The sequence below is a fragment of the Musca domestica genome, unplaced genomic scaffold (assembly GCF_030504385.1).
Source record: "Musca domestica strain aabys unplaced genomic scaffold, Musca_domestica.polishedcontigs.V.1.1 9, whole genome shotgun sequence".
NCBI classification, from domain to species: domain Eukaryota; kingdom Metazoa; phylum Arthropoda; class Insecta; order Diptera; family Muscidae; genus Musca; species Musca domestica.
This window is the reverse complement of record NW_026712435.1, coordinates 18339157-18361423: the sequence shown is the minus strand read 5'-3', so window position 1 is coordinate 18361423 and position 22267 is coordinate 18339157. Positions and strand designations below refer to the sequence as shown.

The 22267-nt window shown below is 35.2% G+C and overlaps 1 protein-coding gene across 8 annotated transcripts in view; it reads right to left on the bottom strand.

The window, feature by feature from the left end:
* The window catches only part of LOC101893717 (protein furry), a 353570-nt gene that overhangs the window by 34819 nt on the left and 296484 nt on the right, over positions 1-22267 (bottom strand). For all 8 annotated transcript variants that reach the window (XM_059131613.1, XM_059131609.1, XM_059131611.1 and 5 more), the window contains 2 exons: positions 5900-6019; positions 5654-5787 (listed from right to left, as the gene is read on the bottom strand). In XM_059131613.1, the coding sequence (XP_058987596.1) occupies positions 5654-5787; positions 5900-6019 (254 nt within the window). The remainder of the gene's footprint in view (positions 1-5653; positions 5788-5899; positions 6020-22267) is intronic.

Genomic DNA, 22267 nt, shown 5'->3' with positions numbered 1-22267 from the left:
GCCAAAAGTGGTGAACTGCCGAGTTTGATTTCCTCCGATGAGAAAACATTCGTTGTCCAGCTGCTTGTAAATGAACAATATAATCCTGTTTACTTGCCAAAGAGGTCAGCTGATAACGTGCACCTTCGGTTGGTCTGAACCAGACCAGAACTCAAGCGCAGGCTATGGTGAGGGCGTGGGTCGCCATAACAGCCGATGGTCGATCGATCATCATCATATATAGCCATAAGACTGATGGTACAAATATACTTACAGAATTGGTATTTCTTTCGACATATTGGCATACAGAAACGTACCCTATAATCACTTAGCAATAATTGAGATGGACTCGGACACTTCATGGTATAATTTAAATATATTTTGGACATGGTGATGATTATTTAAACTGTTGACCCTTTATTGGGTGGATGGTGCCGTAGGAAATAGCAAATATTGTACATTTCGTATCTGACCTATGTTGGTTATGTGACAATTCTTGGTATGTATCATCATCTAATACTGATAGAAATATTGGGGTGTGCAAAATCGAATATTTATTTCTAATGCGAATAATTATTATGCAAATAATTGTTGTGTGAATGTTAACGATGTTAAGTTCCGGCGAGTTCATTTTTTACCCAACCATGACATTTGGACAGGGGCGAAAATGGACTTCCGAAACTACCTCCACATGGGGTAAAATTTTTGAATAATCATAACTGCTACAAAATGCTTTCTCCATATCCAGAAGCTGGGATATTCTTGCAAGTGCCTTCCCAAAATCGAGGGAAGTATATCTGATTTGATTGAAGTTTCACACATCGGAATAATTATATAAGGCATAGGTTAGGTGTCAGCAAACATAGCAGACACATGTGTCGACGTTTAGAAAATTTACATCGCCAAGCAACCTTCCAATTTTGTAAAGTTTCAGATTAAGATTCCTTGACAACCTCGCATTTTAGATGTATAGTGTCCTTCGGCAATATTATTGATAAAAATATGAGGATTATTTTTGTAGAAAATGTGAACACTCAAGCTTTCAAACAAATGGCTCTTTTTGGTCCCCGTTTCAAAATATTCTACAAAATTATCTATCATTAAATTCTTCTACGGGTTGACCTTTAACTAACAAGGTGGTTTTAAATATTACCCTCCCTTTATGTTTTTTTGAAAATCTCTCTTCAATTGCGATGAATAAAGTTTTCTTTTAATGACGCTCCACCATAGTGTGGAGGGTATATTAAGTTTGTCATTCCGTTTGTAACACCTCGAAATATACATTTTAGACCCCACAGTATATATATTCTTGGTCAGCATGAAATTCTATGTCGATTTATCAATGTCCCGTCTGTCCCGTCTGTCCGTCTGTGAAAATCATCCGAACGAAATGAAGTAGGTTGATAAAATTTTACTCAAATGCGTATTATGCCTGCAGGACTTTTGGTATTGAAAATGGGCCATGTAGGTCCACGTCTTCGTAAAGGCCCCATATAACGGTACCCCCCGATATTCGGTATTTTGATTTTTTTTGCGACATTATTGGAATTGTTTCAATTTTGGTATTTGAAGTTCGTAAATTCGGAATATTGTCTGCGCAGGTCCACGTCTTCGTATAGACCCCATATAACGGTACCTCCGATAATCGGTATTTTAATTATTTTTGCGACATTATTTAACAGAATTGTTTCAAATTGGGTATTTGAAGTTTGTAATAGATACTATAGCACAAAACAGAAAATAGGCCATGTAGGTCCTCGCCTTCGTATATCCCCATATAACGGTACCCTCGATATTCGGTATTTTTATAATTTTAGCAACATTATTTATCGGAAATGTTTCAATTTTGGTATTCGAAGTTCATAATGGCTACTACAGCCTATGACAGAAAATTGTCTCTGCAGGTGCACGTTTTATAATCACCATGGTACCCCCCAATAATCGGAATTTTCATGATTTTAGCTAGATTATAAACTGATTTTTTTCAAGTTTCGCATTTGAATATTGTAATAGCTTGTGACAAAAGTTGCCTATGTTGGTCCACGTCGTCGTGTAGACCCTAATATACGGCTGCATTTGGTATTTTTAAGATTTTAACAGAATTTTTACGGGTTTTATTTTTTTTGAAAATTGTTAAATTTTTACCAATTGGTGGAGGGTATTTAAAGTTCGGCCCGGCCCGGTTTTTTGCTTGTTTTTACTTATCGTAATTTAAAATTTAGAGTTTTATACTTTTAAAAATGGGCCATCTGGTGACTCGTTTGAGGGCTAAAATATATATATCCTCGTATTGGTATCAGTAATATTATAACATTTCCCAAAAAAAAAAAAAATTATCACATATCTCATATAAAGTAAAAGAAATAGTCGACATAGTCCGAATCGGATACTTTGTAATATTTATGTCTGATACGAAATGAACAATATTGGTCCAGTCCCTTGTGTCAATATTTTTTATTTCGTATCTGACATATATATTACACGGCGACAGATTTGGACTGTATCGACTACTTCTTTCACTTTATATGAGATATGTGATAATTTTTGGGAAATGTATCCTATCTTCACAACAAATCTTGTGTTAATAGAAATATTGAGATGTGTGAAATTTGATTTTTGAGGATCGGACTCTTATTTTTATATCCTACACCACAAGGTGGTCAGGGTATTATGTCTTTGTGTATTTGTTTGTAACAGGCTAAAGAAAACGAGATAGGCCCATAGCTCATTTTGAAGATCTGCATAGAATCACATTTTGAGTCGATTTATGCATGTCCGTCCTTTTGTCTGTCTGTCCGTCCGTTTGTCCATGTATTTTTGTAAAAAAAGTCCAGTTCGCATTTATTGCCCTATATAGATGAAATCTTGCACAAATCATTTGTTTGGCCCAGGGACGAACCCTATTGAAATTGGAGATAATGGGTCAAAATTTAGATATAGCTCCCATATATATCTTCGTCCGATTTGCCTTTTATTGTGCACCAAACGTGTAATATCAGCCCGAATAGTATGGAATTTTGCACGTACGATCAGATTGGTCCTGAAAATAAGTATGCTAAATTTGATCGAAATTTTATTGTGCACCAAACGTCCAATATTTGTCCAAATGGGATGGAATTTGGCATTTACAACCGAATTGAAAGTAGAAGATAGTATGTAAAATTTGTTTTGTTACCCACAGCCGTAATATGCACTCCGTAACAATGATATTCAGGGAAATATATGAAATACAGCTCAGAAATATGTTTGCCAAATTTTATCGAGATGGGTTCCGATTTGGATATAGCTAACATATATATCTTTATCTGATTTTAAATTAATTGTGCACCAAATGAGCAATACAAGTCCGAATTTAGAAGATACAAATGCTTCGGCATATTTAGACCTTTGAACTTTAATTATGATCATAGCGGGTATGATTGAATTCTCCCATAAAAACTTTTAATTGTTATGCGGAGCAGTACTAAATTAGCAAAGTGGTGTAGGGTATCATAAAGTCGCCCGCCCCGCCCGACTTTAAGACTTTCGTTACGGGTTATATGTTATAAGAGTTATAACTATTCCAAATTTTAACACTTTGTGTGGGAAGTACTGAACCGATATATATCATCCTTACATCAAATCTTCAGTTGAAGAAATATTGGGATGTGCCGAGTTTAATAGACACCGGATGTTTACTTCGCGCTTTACAAGCTCCATTGCTATTCTAAATTTTGACCCGTTGTGGGGCAGGTACCCGGAAGAGTGGGTCAATATATCCTATCTTCACGTCAGTTCTTATATTACTTAACACATTGGAATGTGTGAAATTTGAAGACAATCGGACTATTATTTCACATGTTATAAGAGTTATAATTATTACAAATTTTGACCGCTTGTGGGAGAGGTACGTGGGCCAATATTATCCATTTTCGAAATTGACATAGCACTGATAGAAATATTGGGATTTACAATATTTGCCCTCCTTTGTGGGGGAGGTAAAAGAAGGAGTGGACCGATATTGCCCATCTCCGAACTCGATATATGATTGACAATAATATTACGATGTACCTAGTATGGACACAATCTGATGCTCCCTTCGAGAGTTATCTTGCCAGCTAGACAGACATCGCTAGATCGACTCCAAATGATTTGGATTTGGTCCAAAGAGACATAGAGTCTAAAATTATTATTTCGATGAGGCACATATCAAATGATAAATACCTTCTCTAGCCATATGGCTGAAGGTATAAAAATTCCAGATTAACCGTTGCCATTAGAAAATTCACTCAAAAAAATTTTCAAAATTGATAATGACGCAGATACAATTTTGAAAGGCTACACAAATTTGTTTTTTTTAGACGAGGGACATTTTGTGGTCCATTTTACAGCGAAATATATAATAACCCAATGGTCATCTAAAATGCTAGAATTCTTCCCTGTCGTTAACTCTCTTCTCAGGCGTGTCGATTGGCTTCAATTGCGTGATCAAGAGATTGTTTCCGTTTTTGGTTCATTTGAACCGCTAAATATTTTGCGATAATCTCCAAAAGCAATATGCCCTCTGTATCTAAAAATTGAGACTCATCTCTATAAGATTTGCTTGTCTACGATATTTGGCTATATTCTTCTTTGACGAATATCATAAGCATAAAAAAGCCAGAAGTTATAAGACAAATTGAAAAAATCGCATGCGACAAAAAATGGGAAAACTAAAATAAATATGTCACAAAATACTACAAAATCTATATTAACATCATTATTGGCATCTTTTTATGCGATTTTTTTCAGATTTTACCCTATTATGCCAAGAGGGCATTCTGAATTAACAAAATTTGTCAAAATCGGTCCAGCCATTCTTGAGATATAAACATTCTAGATAACATCCCTTTCCTTTCTACATACACATTTTATATATTTCCTATATATATCCGATATATTTACTATTGGCATCTACATAACGGTCAGAATTGACCCTTTCGTCTATTTGTGATTCCGCCGGGATTAAAAATATTCGCGGTTAAATGGAAAATTTTATGGTCTATTTAACCCACTAAATGTTACCCGATGACCATCACAATTGGAAGGCTTCTTTCCAGCCCTAACCTCTAGCCCCATACTAACTTCTGCGTCGATAGTTCTATAATTGCGAACTGTAGAGCAACTGCAAAATCAAGAAATTTTTCAGTTTTTGGTCCATAATTGCGATCTGTAGAGTGATTACAAATTAACATGGACAGACAGACAGACGGGCGGACGGACATACATAGCTAGATCGACTCAGCTCGATGAGATAGGAAGATCCATAGGGAAAACCAATATTTCGAGGTGTTACATAATAAACACATAGTGTTGTAGGGTATAAATATTAAATTTGCATGAAATACTATCGGAATTCACTTGTTATAAAATGGTAAAACTTTGCTCCAGCTATGTTAAATTTTTGAAGATATGGACCATAAATGTCGGCAAAATATTTTGTGAACATGTCGTGTGGAATTTCCGATTACATTTCATTCCTCTTTGACTGTGAAACTGATTTACGTTGCATATTAAACGTTTGCCAATAAATTGTCACCATTCGAAGTTAGTGTAGATGTAACCACCATTAAACTTTGTGTTTCCCGAAAAAACGCACACCCACACTCGAGAAATATAAAATCATGTTCTACATTGTACTCTTCCTTTCACTTACCATGATATATGACAACGGTGTGGCTGGTGGCACTGTTGTCGCCACTAATTCCATGTTGTGCAGCCAGGGTTGCAAGCACTGCAGTAATAGCGTGCGTACATCTTCACGAGCCGTTTGAAAGCGATGTGTTATTTCTGAAATGGAATTTAGAAATGTTATTTTAAACTATGCCACTCCAACAAAGCCAAAGGATGAGGCGGGGAGGGGTCGTGTCAGAAGAAGAATATGAAATACAAAAGTACGTACCTGAAAACATCGACATTGTCAACTCCGGTCGCAACTGTGCCAGTTGTTTGGACAAAAAACGTTGGGACCGGCAATAAGCACTACTTAGCAAAACGTCCAGGGTTCCCACTTTGTCATCCTCTGTAATGAAAAGAAAATAAAAACAAAACATTGTTTGAATGAACGAACGAGTGTGGGAAAAAAACGTGAAAAAAGGAAAATACCAAATAAACGTTAACAGTTGGAAGCTGTAAAGCTGCTTTTTCATTTAAGTATACCTGGTTTAGCGGAGGTCATGGCAACTATTTGAGATTTGAAATTTTTGTTATAGCTTTTAAATGAAAATTACGTCAATTTTTTCGTCGTTGCAAGCAAAACAAACTGAGGAAACCGTCTCTATAAATAATTCCGATAATGCGGCATTTGACTTTCACCAATGAATGTGAAAGTCCTACTGGTTGTATTCCTGTGAGTGTGTAAACAATAAAACTGAAGAGAAAATCCAAAACAATGAAAAAATATATGAAAAGAGTAAGCTGTTGCCCATTTAAAGGGAGCCCGTGAAGATATCTCTCAGAAAGGAAGCAAAACCGGTGTTGTATCTAAATGAAGTTAAAGAAGCGGCAAAGTGTAGGTCAATGCCAGACGGAGAAACCCGTCTTTCCGAGTTTCGAAAGAACTTGGTGAGCAAAGTAAACAGACAAAACTAAATAACTCCAGCATTTTCGCATAATTCAGAATTCCAAGTTTTAATTTAATTCATTCATTTATTCGAAATTCAGATATTTTATATTATATTTTAAGTTCGGTTATTTAATTTCATGTGCTGAATTCATTGGAAATTCAGAATTTTACAATTATTGTTCAGATATTTAAAATTTTCACGTTCGATTTAATACTGAGAATACTGCATTCAGAAATTCCATTTAAATTAGACAGAGTTCAATTGAATATTAAGATTATATAGAAGATATAGAAAACTGAAGCAAACAATGTCCAGCCGGAAAAGGAAAAAGGTCAGTCGGTGCCGACTATGTAATACACTACACCATAATGCATATTTAGCAGTTGTACCCGTAATAAATATACATTTATATACTATTGGTTAAGGCCAGTTTTAAGACAGTTTTAGACCCTAGGTCTATTTGGCCCATATCCGTTTCAGAACATTTGAAGTAGATCTAAAGGTGTTCGTTCGCCCGTCCGTTTGTCTTGCTGATTGGTGGGCACGATTACTCTTTTGGTAGATCCTATATATATTATTATCAGACTTAGATCGAGTTCGGATTTGGGCAATATCGGTCCATACCTTCTGGTACCTCCCCCACAAAAGGGCGAAATTTTCAAAGAAAATAATTTACCGCACAGAAAGAGAAAGGGTAATCCGAGTTTGCTCCAACTTTGCATATTTACATCAGTGCTATTGGTCCACTCCTTCCGGTACCTCCCCCACAAAGGGACAAAATCTTCATTAATTATAATTTTCATAAACTATAATATGATCATATTACTCATATCACAATATTTTTACTAATCCACGGCCTGGTGTGAAGATGGAATATATCGGTTCACTCCTTCTGGTAACTTCTCCAAAAAAGGGGTCAAAATTTTGAATATCCTTGAAGCTCATAAAACGCAAAATTTACATCTGATTCCATTCAGACTTGATACATCTCAATATTTCCATCGACATAAGATCTATTATAAAAATGGTAGAAATCGCCTTATTCCTTCTGGTACCTCCCCGCAAAGAGTCATAGTTCTGAATAACCAAAACGATTATAAAATCCGAAAGAAGCATCCGGTTCTTTTTATATTTTTCACATATCCCATTATTTCTACATACACAAGATCTGCTGTGAAGATGGAATGTATCGGTCCACTGCTTTTGCCACCTTCCGATTTCTTTCAGAATTGGTACATCTCAATCTTTCCATCAACAAATGATTTGTTCTAAATATGGTAGAGGTCAGACCATTTCTTCTGGTACCTCCCCCACATATGGTTCAAGGTTTCTAAAAACTAAGAAAGCGAAATAAACATCCAACTCTCTTCAAATTTCACTCATAGATGCATATTTACTAACACAAGATCTGTTGTGAGGATGATATACAGGGTGAAACATAAATGTGCTGCCAAAATTTTTGCGTGCCCAAGGCTTTAATACACCCTCCAGAATATTTTCACGATAATATTCGGTATTTATTCTGATGCCACGGTCGATTAATACGAGCGGAGAGCGACCATCGACTGTTATGGCGGCCCACACCATCACCATGGTCGGCGCTTAAATTTTTGGTCTGGTTCTGGCCAACCTCTTTGGCGAGTAAACACGATCATTTTGTTTGTTCACAAAATGCTGGGCAACGAATGTTTTCTCGTAGGAGAAAATCAAATTCTATTCTATTTTCTTTCTGTTGCGGTGCAAGTTCTTGTACTTTTTGGAATTTCAATGGCTTTACCTCATTTTTCAATATTTGCTGGATGGAATATTGCGATATGTTCAGCACACGAGTGATTTTTTTTGGCCACTGCGACGATCAAGTCGCTTCTTTATTTTCCGAACCATTTCTGCTGATGTTGCTATTTTCTTCCGTCCGCTTCCTTGACGTCGGGCTACGCTACCAGTATCACGGTAACGGGCGATGGTACGAGACACAAAGGATTTACTCACTTTTAAATGCTGGATTTATTCACTTTTAAATGCTCGAGTGCTCTAAAGATAGCCACTTGTGGTTTTCCAGCCAAATATAAAGAAATCACACTCTCACGCTTGAATTCCGTCACGAATACCCTCTTTTCTGGTAAATTCTTAGCAAAATACTTTTGTACGCTTGTAAACAATATAATTAGCTGTCACTGGAATAATTTTAACATCTGTCGGATGAGTGGTTTAGAAATGACAGCAGTCTGAAGTTGCTTTTTTTCATCACACCCTGTATATTTTAATAATCGAACATTCGCTGCGTGTATAAATCCGATATCTTCTAAATTTTGCTTTTGTAAAATTTATATTACAGCCTTACTTGTTCGCCCAATATCTATGGTATATTTTTAAGGATGTTTCTATTAAAACTTACTTATCTTACCACACACTACTGTATATCTGCTTGCCCACTCACGCATGCAGATAAATAAACGCCTATTTTATGAATGAAAAATTTTCAAAACATCAACATTTGTTGATTTTAATGATATTATTCGAGCATGCGCCATTCAAATGAAATTTCTCTTTTCCCAATTTAAGAGACCCAATTTTGGTTTTTATTTTGTATCCTGCGGGAATCTAACCCTTGTTGAACAACTGTTGAATTGGTGAAAGTAAATGGGACAAGGTCCTTAAAAACAAATTGCATTTGGCCATTTACTTTCAGTCTTTGGCGCGCTGTTTTGTTGTTAGGTTCAAATATCGAAAGCAATAAATCAAAGTGGAAGAAATTCCGACAAAAGTGAAAGTTTTAAATTTAGAACGAAATAAAGAACACTAGTGGAGTTTATTTTAAATTGGCTTTAAATGGGATTTATGCAAATGAAGAAATAAAAAAATGTAAATGTATAACATCATCCAATAATGCTAAAGCAGTTTAAAAAATCTATAACCGTACCCAACGATAAAACAAAAATAGAAAAAATTGTGAAATTGTTATAAACAAAAGTACTATTAAAATCAAAAAAAAAAAGCAATTTTCTCATTATTATTAAAAATTAAATAGAATGTTAGAAATGGAAAAGTGAATAAATTAATAATTGTTGAATCTAAACAGAATAACTTTATACTTTAATACTCTAATGAAAAAACAAAACTGTAAAAAAAAACATTAAGTGAAATTCTCCATTGATTGAAACTAAAAAGTTTTCAGGGCAAAATTAAAAAAAAAAAAAAAAACAGTCAACAAAATGTCTTTCAAATTCTCTACTACTCCAAAAAAATTATTTTTTAGTTTTCAAAAATTATTTCAAAAATAAAAAATAAAATTATGCCAAAAAAAGGTTATATTTGAAATTTAGCAAAACCTATTACGATTATTTTTCCGAACCACACATCAAAATTATAATTCCATAAACAGGGGTGACTTGAAGTTATTTTATTTTGACTTTTTTGGATTTTTATCAGGATATTTAAAATCTTGGAGCCTACTTGGAAATATGAAAAGACTGGTCAAGATTAATAATAACAAGTTAAAAAGTATCAGTCGGTATTACCAACAGATATATACCCTCAGCCTATATTCGATTAAATAGTCGAAATATATTTGACTAGTGTTACATTTATTCAAACGTTTGGCCCTCTATGGAGCAGGTTCCGAAGGAATGGACCAATATTGTCCATTTCGTATCGGACCCAAAAATATGATATAAATATTCCGACGTTACTGGTATGGATTATATCGACACACTCCTTCACTTTATATTAGATATGTAATAATTTTTAAAAAATGTTAAAATGTGCGTTATGTACCAGATAGAGTCTACCGAAATATTCCATTTTTATACTTCATCTGATACAAATAAAAAAATATTGAGCGAAATATTGGGCAAAATTACAAGAAAGGATATTTATTTCCAATTTTATGCGAAATCATAAATTCCGATAAATTTCATATTCCTATCAGGCTTCTTATTGAGAGAAAATTTCGTCCTTTTGTTGGGGAGGTACCAAAAGGAATGGACCGATGTATTCACTCTTAACACCAGACCTTAGGTTAATAAAAATATTGGGATATGTGAAATTTGAATACAATCGGACTCTTACATCACATTTTATAAGGGTTGTAATTATTCAAAATTTTGACTCTTTGTGGGGGAGGTACTTGATGGGGTATACCGATATTGTCCATTTTCGCACCTGACATAGCACTGATGAAAATATTAGGATTTGCAAAATTCGAGCAAAATCAAATTATCGTTTCTCTTTCTGTGCAGAAAATATTTTTTGAAAATTTCTACCTTTTGGGGGGAGGTACCAGAAGGAGTGGACCGATACATTCCATTTTCACCCCAGACCTTGGCTTAATAAAATTAATGGGATGTGTGAAATTAAAAGACTATCGGACTCTTAAATCACATTTTATAAGAGTTGTAATTATTAAAAATTTTGACTATTTGTGGGGGAGGTACTTGATGGAGTGGACCGATATAATCCATTTGCACACCTAACCTAGCACTGATGAAAATATAAGAATTCGCAAAATTCGAGCAAAATCGGACTATCCTTTCTCTTTCTGTGCAATAAATTCGTTTCTTTGAAAATTTTGACATTTTGTGTGGGAGGTACCAGAAGGAGTGGACCGATATCGCCCATCTCCGAACTCGATCTAAGTTTGACAAAAATATTACGATGTACCAAGTTTGGATCAAATCGGATACTTCCTTCGAGAGTTATCGTGCGCACCAGCCAGCCAGACAGACAGACAGACGGACGGACGGACGGACATCGGTAGATCGACTCCAAATGTTCTGAAACGGATTTGGTCCAAAGAGACTGTATTGGCCACTGTCATAAGAATACACAAAGCACCAACCAAAATTTCATTACAACCATTTGCTAGTATATATTTAAAATAGGCTTTTTACAGGAGACCAAATAATTTAAATCTTTAGAATCCGGTTAAATGTCCACAGTGTTCTCAATCAACAAATCGCTCCTTCAACTCCCATACTTTATGGTACATCTGAGGGTATCCCATTCAACATTCTCCATTGGCTTCCACATTAGAGTAAGCTAATTAAAATCACACAATAACTCGAACATTAAAGTTGGCATGAAGATATATATGGGCAGAATTATTTTCTGTCGTAATTTATTTTCTATATATAACTCTTATTAAGGAGATTTGAAATGTTGATTATCAAGTCACTTGTTTAATTTTTTGGGGTTTGTTTTGATTACACATTCTCCCAGGGCAAAAAGACGGAACTTGAAAAACTTATTGGCTCGCCCGTGTTGCATTTGCGTTTTGTGGTTGTACTGTACACACAGAGTGTGGAGATCGCAAGACCCAAATTAATAAAACAAACTTTAATATTTTCTATTAACTAAAAAAATGATTTTTTTCTGAAAATGTACTTAATATATTTATTCATCTATTTATTATATATAATTCTATGTATATAAAGTATATTCATAAAAATCATTACAAATTCTACGTCTTACGCTGTGCTAGTTATCGATTAGTTAAACGCCTCCATGTTATTTGACAATTTGACTATCCGCAAATTTCTTCTTCCACCTTAGGTATGCTGTGAAGCAAAACTATAAAGATCTTCCTTTTTTTGTGCAAACCTCAAAGAGGTAACATTCTAAAAAAAATTGTGATCCTAATTCTTAAAAAATCAGTTCAATCTTAAAATATAGCGAGTTTTTTTTAAGAAATACTAAACAATTATATTCAAAATATTACATTTAATGTCATATTGGGAAGGTAAGCATTTTTTTAAAATAGGTAAAGTGCCTTAAATAATAGTACACTACTCCATAGTGAATTGGCCCATGCCGTTGTGTTTTTTCTTACCAAGAACCTGGAAAAGGCTGTATATATCCTGCTCAACAAATTATTCTAAAGGATTTTTTCAAAAGCAACAAAAAAAGTGTCAGACCTTACAGTTTTCTACCCATGCATTAGAGGTTAGAATGCAGTCTACACGATTTCCACCACAAACATCTTGGGAAGAATAACTCTCCACAACACCGGATTCATTCATTCAATTCATTAAAATCCAATGAAAAATTACTCCCCTACCATCCTTGAAACATACCTTCAATCTACCGTATTGAAATTGAAGAAACCCTGCAATCACCTGCCCGAAAATATCGGCCATGCATAACGTCGAAACAATCACATTGGTTGAGATTCCAAACCAAACAATTTACAATAACCAACATTCATTACAAGTGATTTATAACCTAGAGCATTCAAAGTGTCACCTTGAACCACATCTCTAAATCTGACCTCATCAATATCCACAAAAATTGAACCAGCAACCCGTGCAAACATTTCGCCTTTCCGAAGAATAAATTAAAAATCAACCTTATAATTAAGTATACATATATTTAAAGATATATACGTTGTAGTGCGCTCTATATATTATAATTCAAAACCTATGTATTGAAATCTATATAACTTATATATTTATTGCAATAATCTCAAAAAAATACTAGTTAAAAAATTTTATAATATATATAGCGCCTAAAACAATATATACCACCCTACTATACGACATCATACTCATACCCACTTTTTACACCTACGGTATGTTCAAATGCAAGAATTTAAATCATTCATAAATTCCATTAAGCACCCACCATCAACGATGCATCGACTGGAGGCCTTCATCGACAGCGGAGTTCGGGGGTAAGTTTCTTTTAGTTGTTTTTTGTTTTGTTTTTTTTTTTTTTTCTATTGTCTAGCATACCCATTCATAAATACTTACATTGAACAGACGTAGTTGTAATGAAAAAAGAGAGATCAATAATTTAAAACTGTTATACAAAGATCACACGGAGAAATGTTGTTGTTTTTGTATGATCTCTTTTTCTTATTTTTTTTTGCTTATCCGTAGTATCTCAATGGTAAAGATTCCATAAATTGTTCTTTCCTCAAATCCCAGAAACATTAACCCATGAGGGTAATATAATTTTTTTATTGTTGTTTACTGAATTTTTACCTTCTATATGCATATATTGAAATTGAGTAATAGTATGTATATTTAGTTATTGGGCAAAGAAATTAATTTCTTATAGTTTATATTTCCTAAGAAATGCTTGTTAATATTTTTGATTAGATAAGTCTATACATTTTAATAATTATGTTAATGCATATCATCAAATGAATTTCCTTATTTTATCATTGATCATAATTATAATAAACAATAATGATCTAAAAACAAATTTTGAATTGCACTCAGAATGAGTTGGTAAACATATTTTTGACGTTTCTTGTAGTGCGGTAGGGCCATAATTTGTGATGGTATTAAGGGGTCCTAAAATAAAACATGAAGGCAGATAGGACAATAGGTTGGAGAGGGTAATGACGCCGAGGTTCCCCACAAGATCGAAGGGACCATATATATTTGCTGAATATGTCGAACAACAACATTAAATTTCATATATATACTATAAGGGGTATTTTGTTTATAACCATTTTTCTTTGACCATTTTTTTCTAGATTTTAGTAAAAATAAATAGGGAGTCTAAAATAATATTTTTGTAATGCAGACATGGACTGAGTTGAGAAGGACCGAACCCCCCATTATCCGACTGCAGCTAGTATATACATGGCTCCCGTAGTCCTTACTCCTCTCAGTTTCCAAGATGCCTCTGAATATAATAAAAAATTGCATCTGCAACTAAAACGGTTGTGTACATTACAGAAAATGGCGCCCAACGTGGGGCCGAAGGATAACGACCTTGTCCTTTCGGCTCTTTACAGATTTTTTTTTGTAGCTTTCATAAAATTTGAAATTTTAAGATCTCTTTTTGATAGAATTTAGGATGTATAAATACTTTGTTAGTGGTCTCCTTGGATATTCGGTAGTCTGAGGTTAACCTCGATTAACTGACCGGAAATAACTGCAAATGTTTTATCTCTTGAAATTTCTTAATAAAATGATCTTATTATCTTTCCTTAACATGTTCATATTTTATTTTTTTAACCATTCTTTAAGACTTAGGTATCAGTATGGTTTCGGAGATGGATTTCGTTAATTTTGCGTAAGCATATTAATGACCTCTCTGAAAACAGAAAGAAAAATTGATTGAAGTATTATTTTTATAGTTTGATTTTAAAAATGTTGAATCAGTGGAGTATGAACATGACATAGACCAATTTGTTTCCTTAGTTGTTCGAAATGTTATTTATCACTCCAATTTATGTACCCTTTCCCTACAAGAAACGTCTAGCTGTAATATTGATATCTAATAAAATTTCGAATTCTTTCTTCTTTAAAGGATTTTTAAACTACCATTGCTTGAGAATATCGTTTTGCTTTTTAAAATTTTTATCAATAAGCTCTATTTGACATACATTTTTGATATGGCATCTGAGCAAACAATACCTTCAGAGCTACCTGCTCAAACTTCTTCAACATCGACCAACCTTCAAACACAATGTCACGTGTGTAAACACGCCCTAACTGATGGACAGGATTGCCTTATCATTAGTGAATGCTCACATCCTTTTCACAGGACATGCATTGAGACGCATCTTTCAGGTAGTTCTGAATGTCCTGTATGTCAGCGTGTGTGTGACCTTAGTGAGTTAAGAACCTTCAATGTTGCTTCAAAGCCTCCTCCAGCTCCTAAAGCCGTTAATACCAGAGGTAAAGGCAGAGGTGCCATGAGCAAACATTACCAAACACGCAGTGTTAGCAAGAACTTATTTCAAGAAACCCAAGATGTTCGAACTGAAGCTATACAAACGCCTCACCAGAACAATCTTTCTATTGATTTTTCTAACACATCTCCCGCTAATATTGGTAACCAACAGACTTCTAGTGCCGTTGTTGATTACCAGGAAATAGGTCGAATGATTGAAAACCAATTGACAAGGCTTCTACAAAATCTAAATCTACCTCAAATTCCTACTTCAAATGCCGCACCAAATTTGAACCAAATTCCCCAAAATTTGGGTAACCAAAATCAATACCTCGTGAATCCAACTATACCCCATCATAATGATTCGAGAACTCATCCCAGTAATGCATTTAATACGCAAGCTAATCCTCAACATAACCATCAGAACAATATCCCTAATTTGAGCACAAATAATTTTAACCATAATGGACCGTATAATTCATATCCACAACCTATTTATTCGAGTCCAAATGGTATAGTCAACATTATTCCGTTTGAAAGACATGCAGAAAAGATTACCTCAATTATCAATAATTGGAACCTGAAGTTCGATGGTTCGTCGAACGGTCTCAATATTGATGAGTTTCTTTATAGAGTTAAAACTCTGACAAAAGAAACATTCAACAATGATTTTACTGTAATATGTAAAAATTTAAATACCCTGTTAACCGGCAAGGCTCGCGAATGGTACTGGCGGTACCATAAGCAAGTGGAAACCATTGTATGGGAGGATTTCTGTATAGCTATCCAAAGCCAGTATAAGGATAAGAAGTCATCATATGACCTTCGCGAAGAAATGCGAAGCCGGAAACAGAAGCCTGGCGAGAGCTATGACGTTTTCCTTGATGCTTTGCAAACAATTGCTGATAAGCTCTCTCTTCCCATGGCTGAGGAAGAATTTATATCAATAGTAGCCCGAAATTTGAGACCCGAAATACGACAGGACCTCCTTTATGTCCCTATTCGTTCCTTAGCTCATTTGCGAAAGCTCGTGCAAATGCGCGAAAACTTTTTTAGTGATGAGTATGTACGTAGAACGCTATCTCCTCGTACTCAAAATTTAAATTTCCCACCACGAAAGCAAGTAGCTGAGCTGAAAGATCAACTTCCTGAAGAAATCGAATGCGAAAATGAGGTTAACGCCTTACATAAACCCGAGATTAAACTTATATGTTGGAATTGTGATAAATCAGGTCACACCTGGCAGGACTGTCTAGAAGAAAGGACAATTTTTTGCTATGGGTGTGGCGCTAAAAATATTTATAAGCCCCAATGTACGAAATGTCTAGCCCGTAGTCAAAATCAAACCTTGCCAAAAAACTTCAAGCAAATGGGTCCTCCCAGGGATCAAATTTAAAGGAACAACTGATTTCCGAACATTGTAATTTAAGCCCGGACTTACCCGTTAACCCTGACTTGTCCAATCCACTAAATAACATAACTGTTCTTAAGAGACCAATTTCTTCTATTGAAATACCCAATGAAAACGTATCCCATATAATTTATCCCAAAATGCCTTATCATAAGCGCTGGGAAATATATAAACAAAAACGTGATGAAATTTTTAACATGAATGTAATTTCGCAAATTAAATCTCCCAAAAGATCCACAACCCGATTGCGAAGATATTTCCGTTTAAGAAAAATCTGTGGAAAAATTCAAATTTCCACGATTGTATCTAACCCGCAGGACAAGCGATTTTATGCAAAAGTATCCTTTTTAGATTTCGAAGAATTTGGACTTTTGGATACTGGAGCAAATATCAGCTGCATTGGTAGCGAACTTGCTCAGTTTCAATTCTCGAAACTCCCAAATTTTCAGCCTATTAAATCCTTTGTTAAGACCGCAGATGGAAAATCTCAAAATGTTTTAGGCTGGATAAATGTCTCTATATCATTTAATGGCAAAAGAAAGGATATGAAATTGTTCATAATACCGTCAATATCACACAGGTTAATCCTTGGGATTGACTTTTGGAAAAGTTTTGACCTTTTAGGACATATAAACGGTCCGCAGGATATTATCTCCTTTAAAAATAATATTCCCTGTAAACCCGATATTTCCGAAATTAGTCCTTCTGACATAGACAAAGACGAAACCCTTCAAATAAAACTGTCCTGTGACCAATTGAGACAGTTAGATGCAATTATATCTCTTTTCCCTAGTTTTGAAAAGCAAGGTCTTGGCAGAACCACTTTAATAACTCATACTATTGATGTCGGCGATGCCAAGCCAATAAAACAGAGATTTTACCCGGTTTCGCCTGCGGTGGAAAAATTAATGTTTTCGGAAATAGACCGCATGCTCGAACTTGGAGTTATAGAGCCCTCTTCTTCACCATGGAGTTCCCCTATGAGGCTCGTGGTGAAACCTAACAAAGTTAGGTTATGTTTGGACGCACGGAAACTGAATTCTGTCACAAAGAAGGATGCTTACCCGTTGCCAAACATAGAGGGAATCTTCTCGAGACTTCCTAAAGCAAATGTCATTTCCAAATTGGACCTTAAAGATGCTTTCTGGCAAATAGGTCTGGATGAGTCATCCAAACAATTGACGGCATTCACAGTCCCGGGTAGACCACTCTATCAATTTGTGGTTATGCCTTTCGGACTGTGCAACGCACCACAGACAATGTGTCGATTGATGGATGAGCTCATACCGCCAGATCTACGGCATACGGTCTTTGGATATTTGGACGACATGGTTATAGTCTCGGAAGACTTCAACACACATATTGGTGTCCTAATGAGAATTGCCACACAATTTCGAAATGCGAACCTTACCCTTAATATATCCAAGAGTAAGTTTTGTGTAACCAGAACCAACTACCTCGGGTATATTATTGGTAATGGTGGAATTTCAACAGACCCCGAAAAGGTGTCGGCAATAAAAAACTGGCCTGTACCCAAAAATTTGAAGCAGGTACGCGGTTTTTTAGGTATCTGTGGATGGTACCGTCGGTTTATCCACAATTTTGCAGACGAGACGTTCCCAATCACCGAGGTTGTATCCACCAAACGAAAATTCAAATGGACGGAAGAAGCACAGCAGGCATTTGAACGGGTAAAATCGCTCTTAACATCCGCTCCAGTGTTAAACAATCCAGATTTTTCCAGAAAATTTTATTTACACTGTGACGCGAGCGATTATGGTATAGGTGCTGTGCTGGTACAACTCGATAATGAGGGACACGAGAAGCCCATAGCATTTATGAGCAAGAAACTTAACACCTCGCAACGTAACTATAGCGTTACAGAACGAGAGTGTCTAGCTGCTCTAGAGGCAATACAAAAATTTAGATGCTATTTGGAGCTTCAAGAGTTTGAAGTGGTAACCGACCATTCCAGCTTATTGTGGCTCATGCGACAACCCAACCTGAATGGACGACTCGCTAGATGGGTCTTCAAGTTGCAACCATACCGCTTTACTATAAGCCACAGAAAGGGCAAAGATCACATTGTCCCTGATGCCCTCTCAAGAATTCCAAATTATGACATATCATCTCTTGAAATAGCGGAGCCCGGAGTAGATTTGGAATCACCATTTTTTGATAGTGATGACGATTATAGTAAGTTGAAGATACAAATTTTAAAGGATCCCAACAAATTTCCCGACATTAAAATTGTAGATAGATATGTTTATTATCGCACTGACCACTACAATGGTTCAGAGGAACAAGAGCAGAATTGTTGGAAATTGTGGATTCCTTCTAGGCTTAGAAGTGATACCATTGCTAAGGCCCATGACAACCCTGTTGCTGCCCATGGAGGAATGGCCAAAACGTTAGATTTGTTGAGAAGAACATTTTTCTGGCCAGGTATGGTAAAGGATGTGCGTGATTACGTGCGAAATTGTGAGGTCTGTAAGACCACAAAGGCACCAAACGTCATCTTGAAACCACCTATGGGAAATATGGCAGAATCAGTACGACCGTTTCAAAGACTTTACGTGGATATCCTTGGACCATATCCGAGAAGTAAAAATGGGCATATTGGCCTACTTATAGTCCTCGATCATCTGTCCAAGTTCCACTGGCTCTGTCCATTACGTAAATTCACCGCCTCTCCAATTAAGGCATTTCTACTTGAACATGTTTTCCATGTCTATGGAGTTCCTGAAGTTTTGGTGAGTGACAACGGAAGTCAATTCCGATCAAATGAACTCAATGCCTTCCTCACAGAACTAGGTATAAAACACGTTTATACGGCTCTGTATAGTCCCCAATCCAATGCGTCCGAAAGGGTGAATCGCTCCCTCCTCGCTGGGATTCGCGCTTACCTAAAGAGCGATCATAAACACTGGGACCAACACCTGTCTTCAATAAGTTGCGCCCTTCGCAATGCAGTTCACCAAACCATAAATTGCTCCCCATACCGTGCTCTCTTTGGCTTCGATATGATTACGCATGGTTCTGCCTATAACTTATTGCGAAAACTAAACCTTCTAGACGAACCTAGCGCGAGATTGTCCAAAGAAGACAGTCTTCATGTTATGAGAACAGATATAAGGCAACATATTAAAACAGCCTACGAACGAAATCAACACGCCTATAATCTCAGGACCAGGGTAAAATCATTTAATATTGGCCAAGAAGTTTTCTATAGAAACTTTGCTCAAAGTAGTGCCTCAAAATCTTTCAATGCCAAGTTATCCCCCTTGTTTTTGAAAGCAAAAGTAAAGGAGAGGCTAGGAAACAATTATTACCTCTTGGAAGATTTAAATGGCAAGCAAATTGGCACTTACCATGGAAAAGACTTCCGATATTAGTGTCCTGTTTCCATCTAATTCTACATAGCAACGCTCTTAGAATTATCCGGTTTGTATTGGCCACTGTCATAAGAATACACAAAGCACCAACCAAAATTTCATTACAACCATTTGCTAGTATATATTTAAAATAGGCTTTTTACAGGAGACCAAATAATTTAAATCTTTAGAATCCGGTTAAATGTCCACAGTGGTCTCAATCAACAAATCGCTCCTTCAACTCCCATACTTTATGGTACATCTGAGGGTATCCCATTCAACATTCTCCATTGGCTTCCACATTAGAGTAAGCTAATTAAAATCACACAATAACTCGAACATTAAAGTTGTCATGAAGATATATATGGGCAGAATTATTTTCTGTCGTAATTTATTTTCTATATATAACTCTTATTAAGGAGATTTGAAATGTTGATTATCAAGTCACTTGTTTAATTTTTTGGGGTTTGTTTTGATTACACATTCTCCCAGGGCAAAAAGACGGAACTTGAAAAACTTATTGGCTCGCCCGTGTTGCATTTGCGTTTTGTGGTTGTACTGTACACACAGAGTGTGGAGATCGCAAGACCCAAATTAATAAAACAAACTTTAATATTTTCTATTAACTAAAAAAATGATTTTTTTCTGAAAATGTACTTAATATATTTATTCATCTATTTATTATATATAATTCTATGTATATAAAGTATATTCATAAAAATCATTACAAATTCTACGTCTTACGCTGTGCTAGTTATCGATTAGTTAAACGCCTCCATGTTATTTGACAATTTGACTATCCGCAAATTTCTTCTTCCACCTTAGGTATGCTGTGAAGCAAAACTATAAAGATCTTCCTTTTTTTGTGCAAACCTCAAAGAGGTAACATTCTAAAAAAAATTGTGATCCTAATTCTTAAAAAATCAGTTCAATCTTAAAATATAGCGAGTTTTTTTTAAGAAATACTAAACAATTATATTCAAAATATTACATTTAATGTCATATTGGGAAGGTAAGCATTTTTTTAAAATAGGTAAAGTGCCTTAAATAATAGTACACTACTCCATAGTGAATTGGCCCATGCCGTTGTGTTTTTTCTTACCAAGAACCTGGAAAAGGCTGTATATATCCTGCTCAACAAATTATTCTAAAGGATTTTTTCAAAAGCAACAAAAAAAGTGTCAGACCTTACAGTTTTCTACCCATGCATTAGAGGTTAGAATGCAGTCTACACGATTTCCACCACAAACATCTTGGGAAGAATAACTCTCCACAACACCGGATTCATTCATTCAATTCATTAAAATCCAATGAAAAATTACTCCCCTACCATCCTTGAAACATACCTTCAATCTACCGTATTGAAATTGAAGAAACCCTGCAATCACCTGCCCGAAAATATCGGCCATGCATAACGTCGAAACAATCACATTGGTTGAGATTCCAAACCAAACAATTTACAATAACCAACATTCATTACAAGTGATTTATAACCTAGAGCATTCAAAGTGTCACCTTGAACCACATCTCTAAATCTGACCTCATCAATATCCACAAAAATTGAACCAGCAACCCGTGCAAACATTTCGCCTTTCCGAAGAATAAATTAAAAATCAACCTTATAATTAAGTATACATATATTTAAAGATATATACGTTGTAGTGCGCTCTATATATTATAATTCAAAACCTATGTATTGAAATCTATATAACTTATATATTTATTGCAATAATCTCAAAAAAATACTAGTTAAAAAATTTTATAATATATATAGCGCCTAAAACAATATATACCACCCTACTATACGACATCATACTCATACCCACTTTTTACACCTACGGTATGTTCAAATGCAAGAATTTAAATCATTCATAAATTCCATTAAGCACCCACCATCAACGATGCATCGACTGGAGGCCTTCATCGACAGCGGAGTTCGGGGGTAAGTTTCTTTTAGTTGTTTTTTGTTTTGTTTTTTTTTTTTTTTCTATTGTCTAGCATACCCATTCATAAATACTTACATTGAACAGACGTAGTTGTAATGAAAAAAGAGAGATCAATAATTTAAAACTGTTATACAAAGATCACACGGAGAAATGTTGTTGTTTTTGTATGATCTCTTTTTCTTATTTTTTTTTGCTTATCCGTAGTATCTCAATGGTAAAGATTCCATAAATTGTTCTTTCCTCAAATCCCAGAAACATTAACCCATGAGGGTAATATAATTTTTTTATTGTTGTTTACTGAATTTTTACCTTCTATATGCATATATTGAAATTGAGTAATAGTAT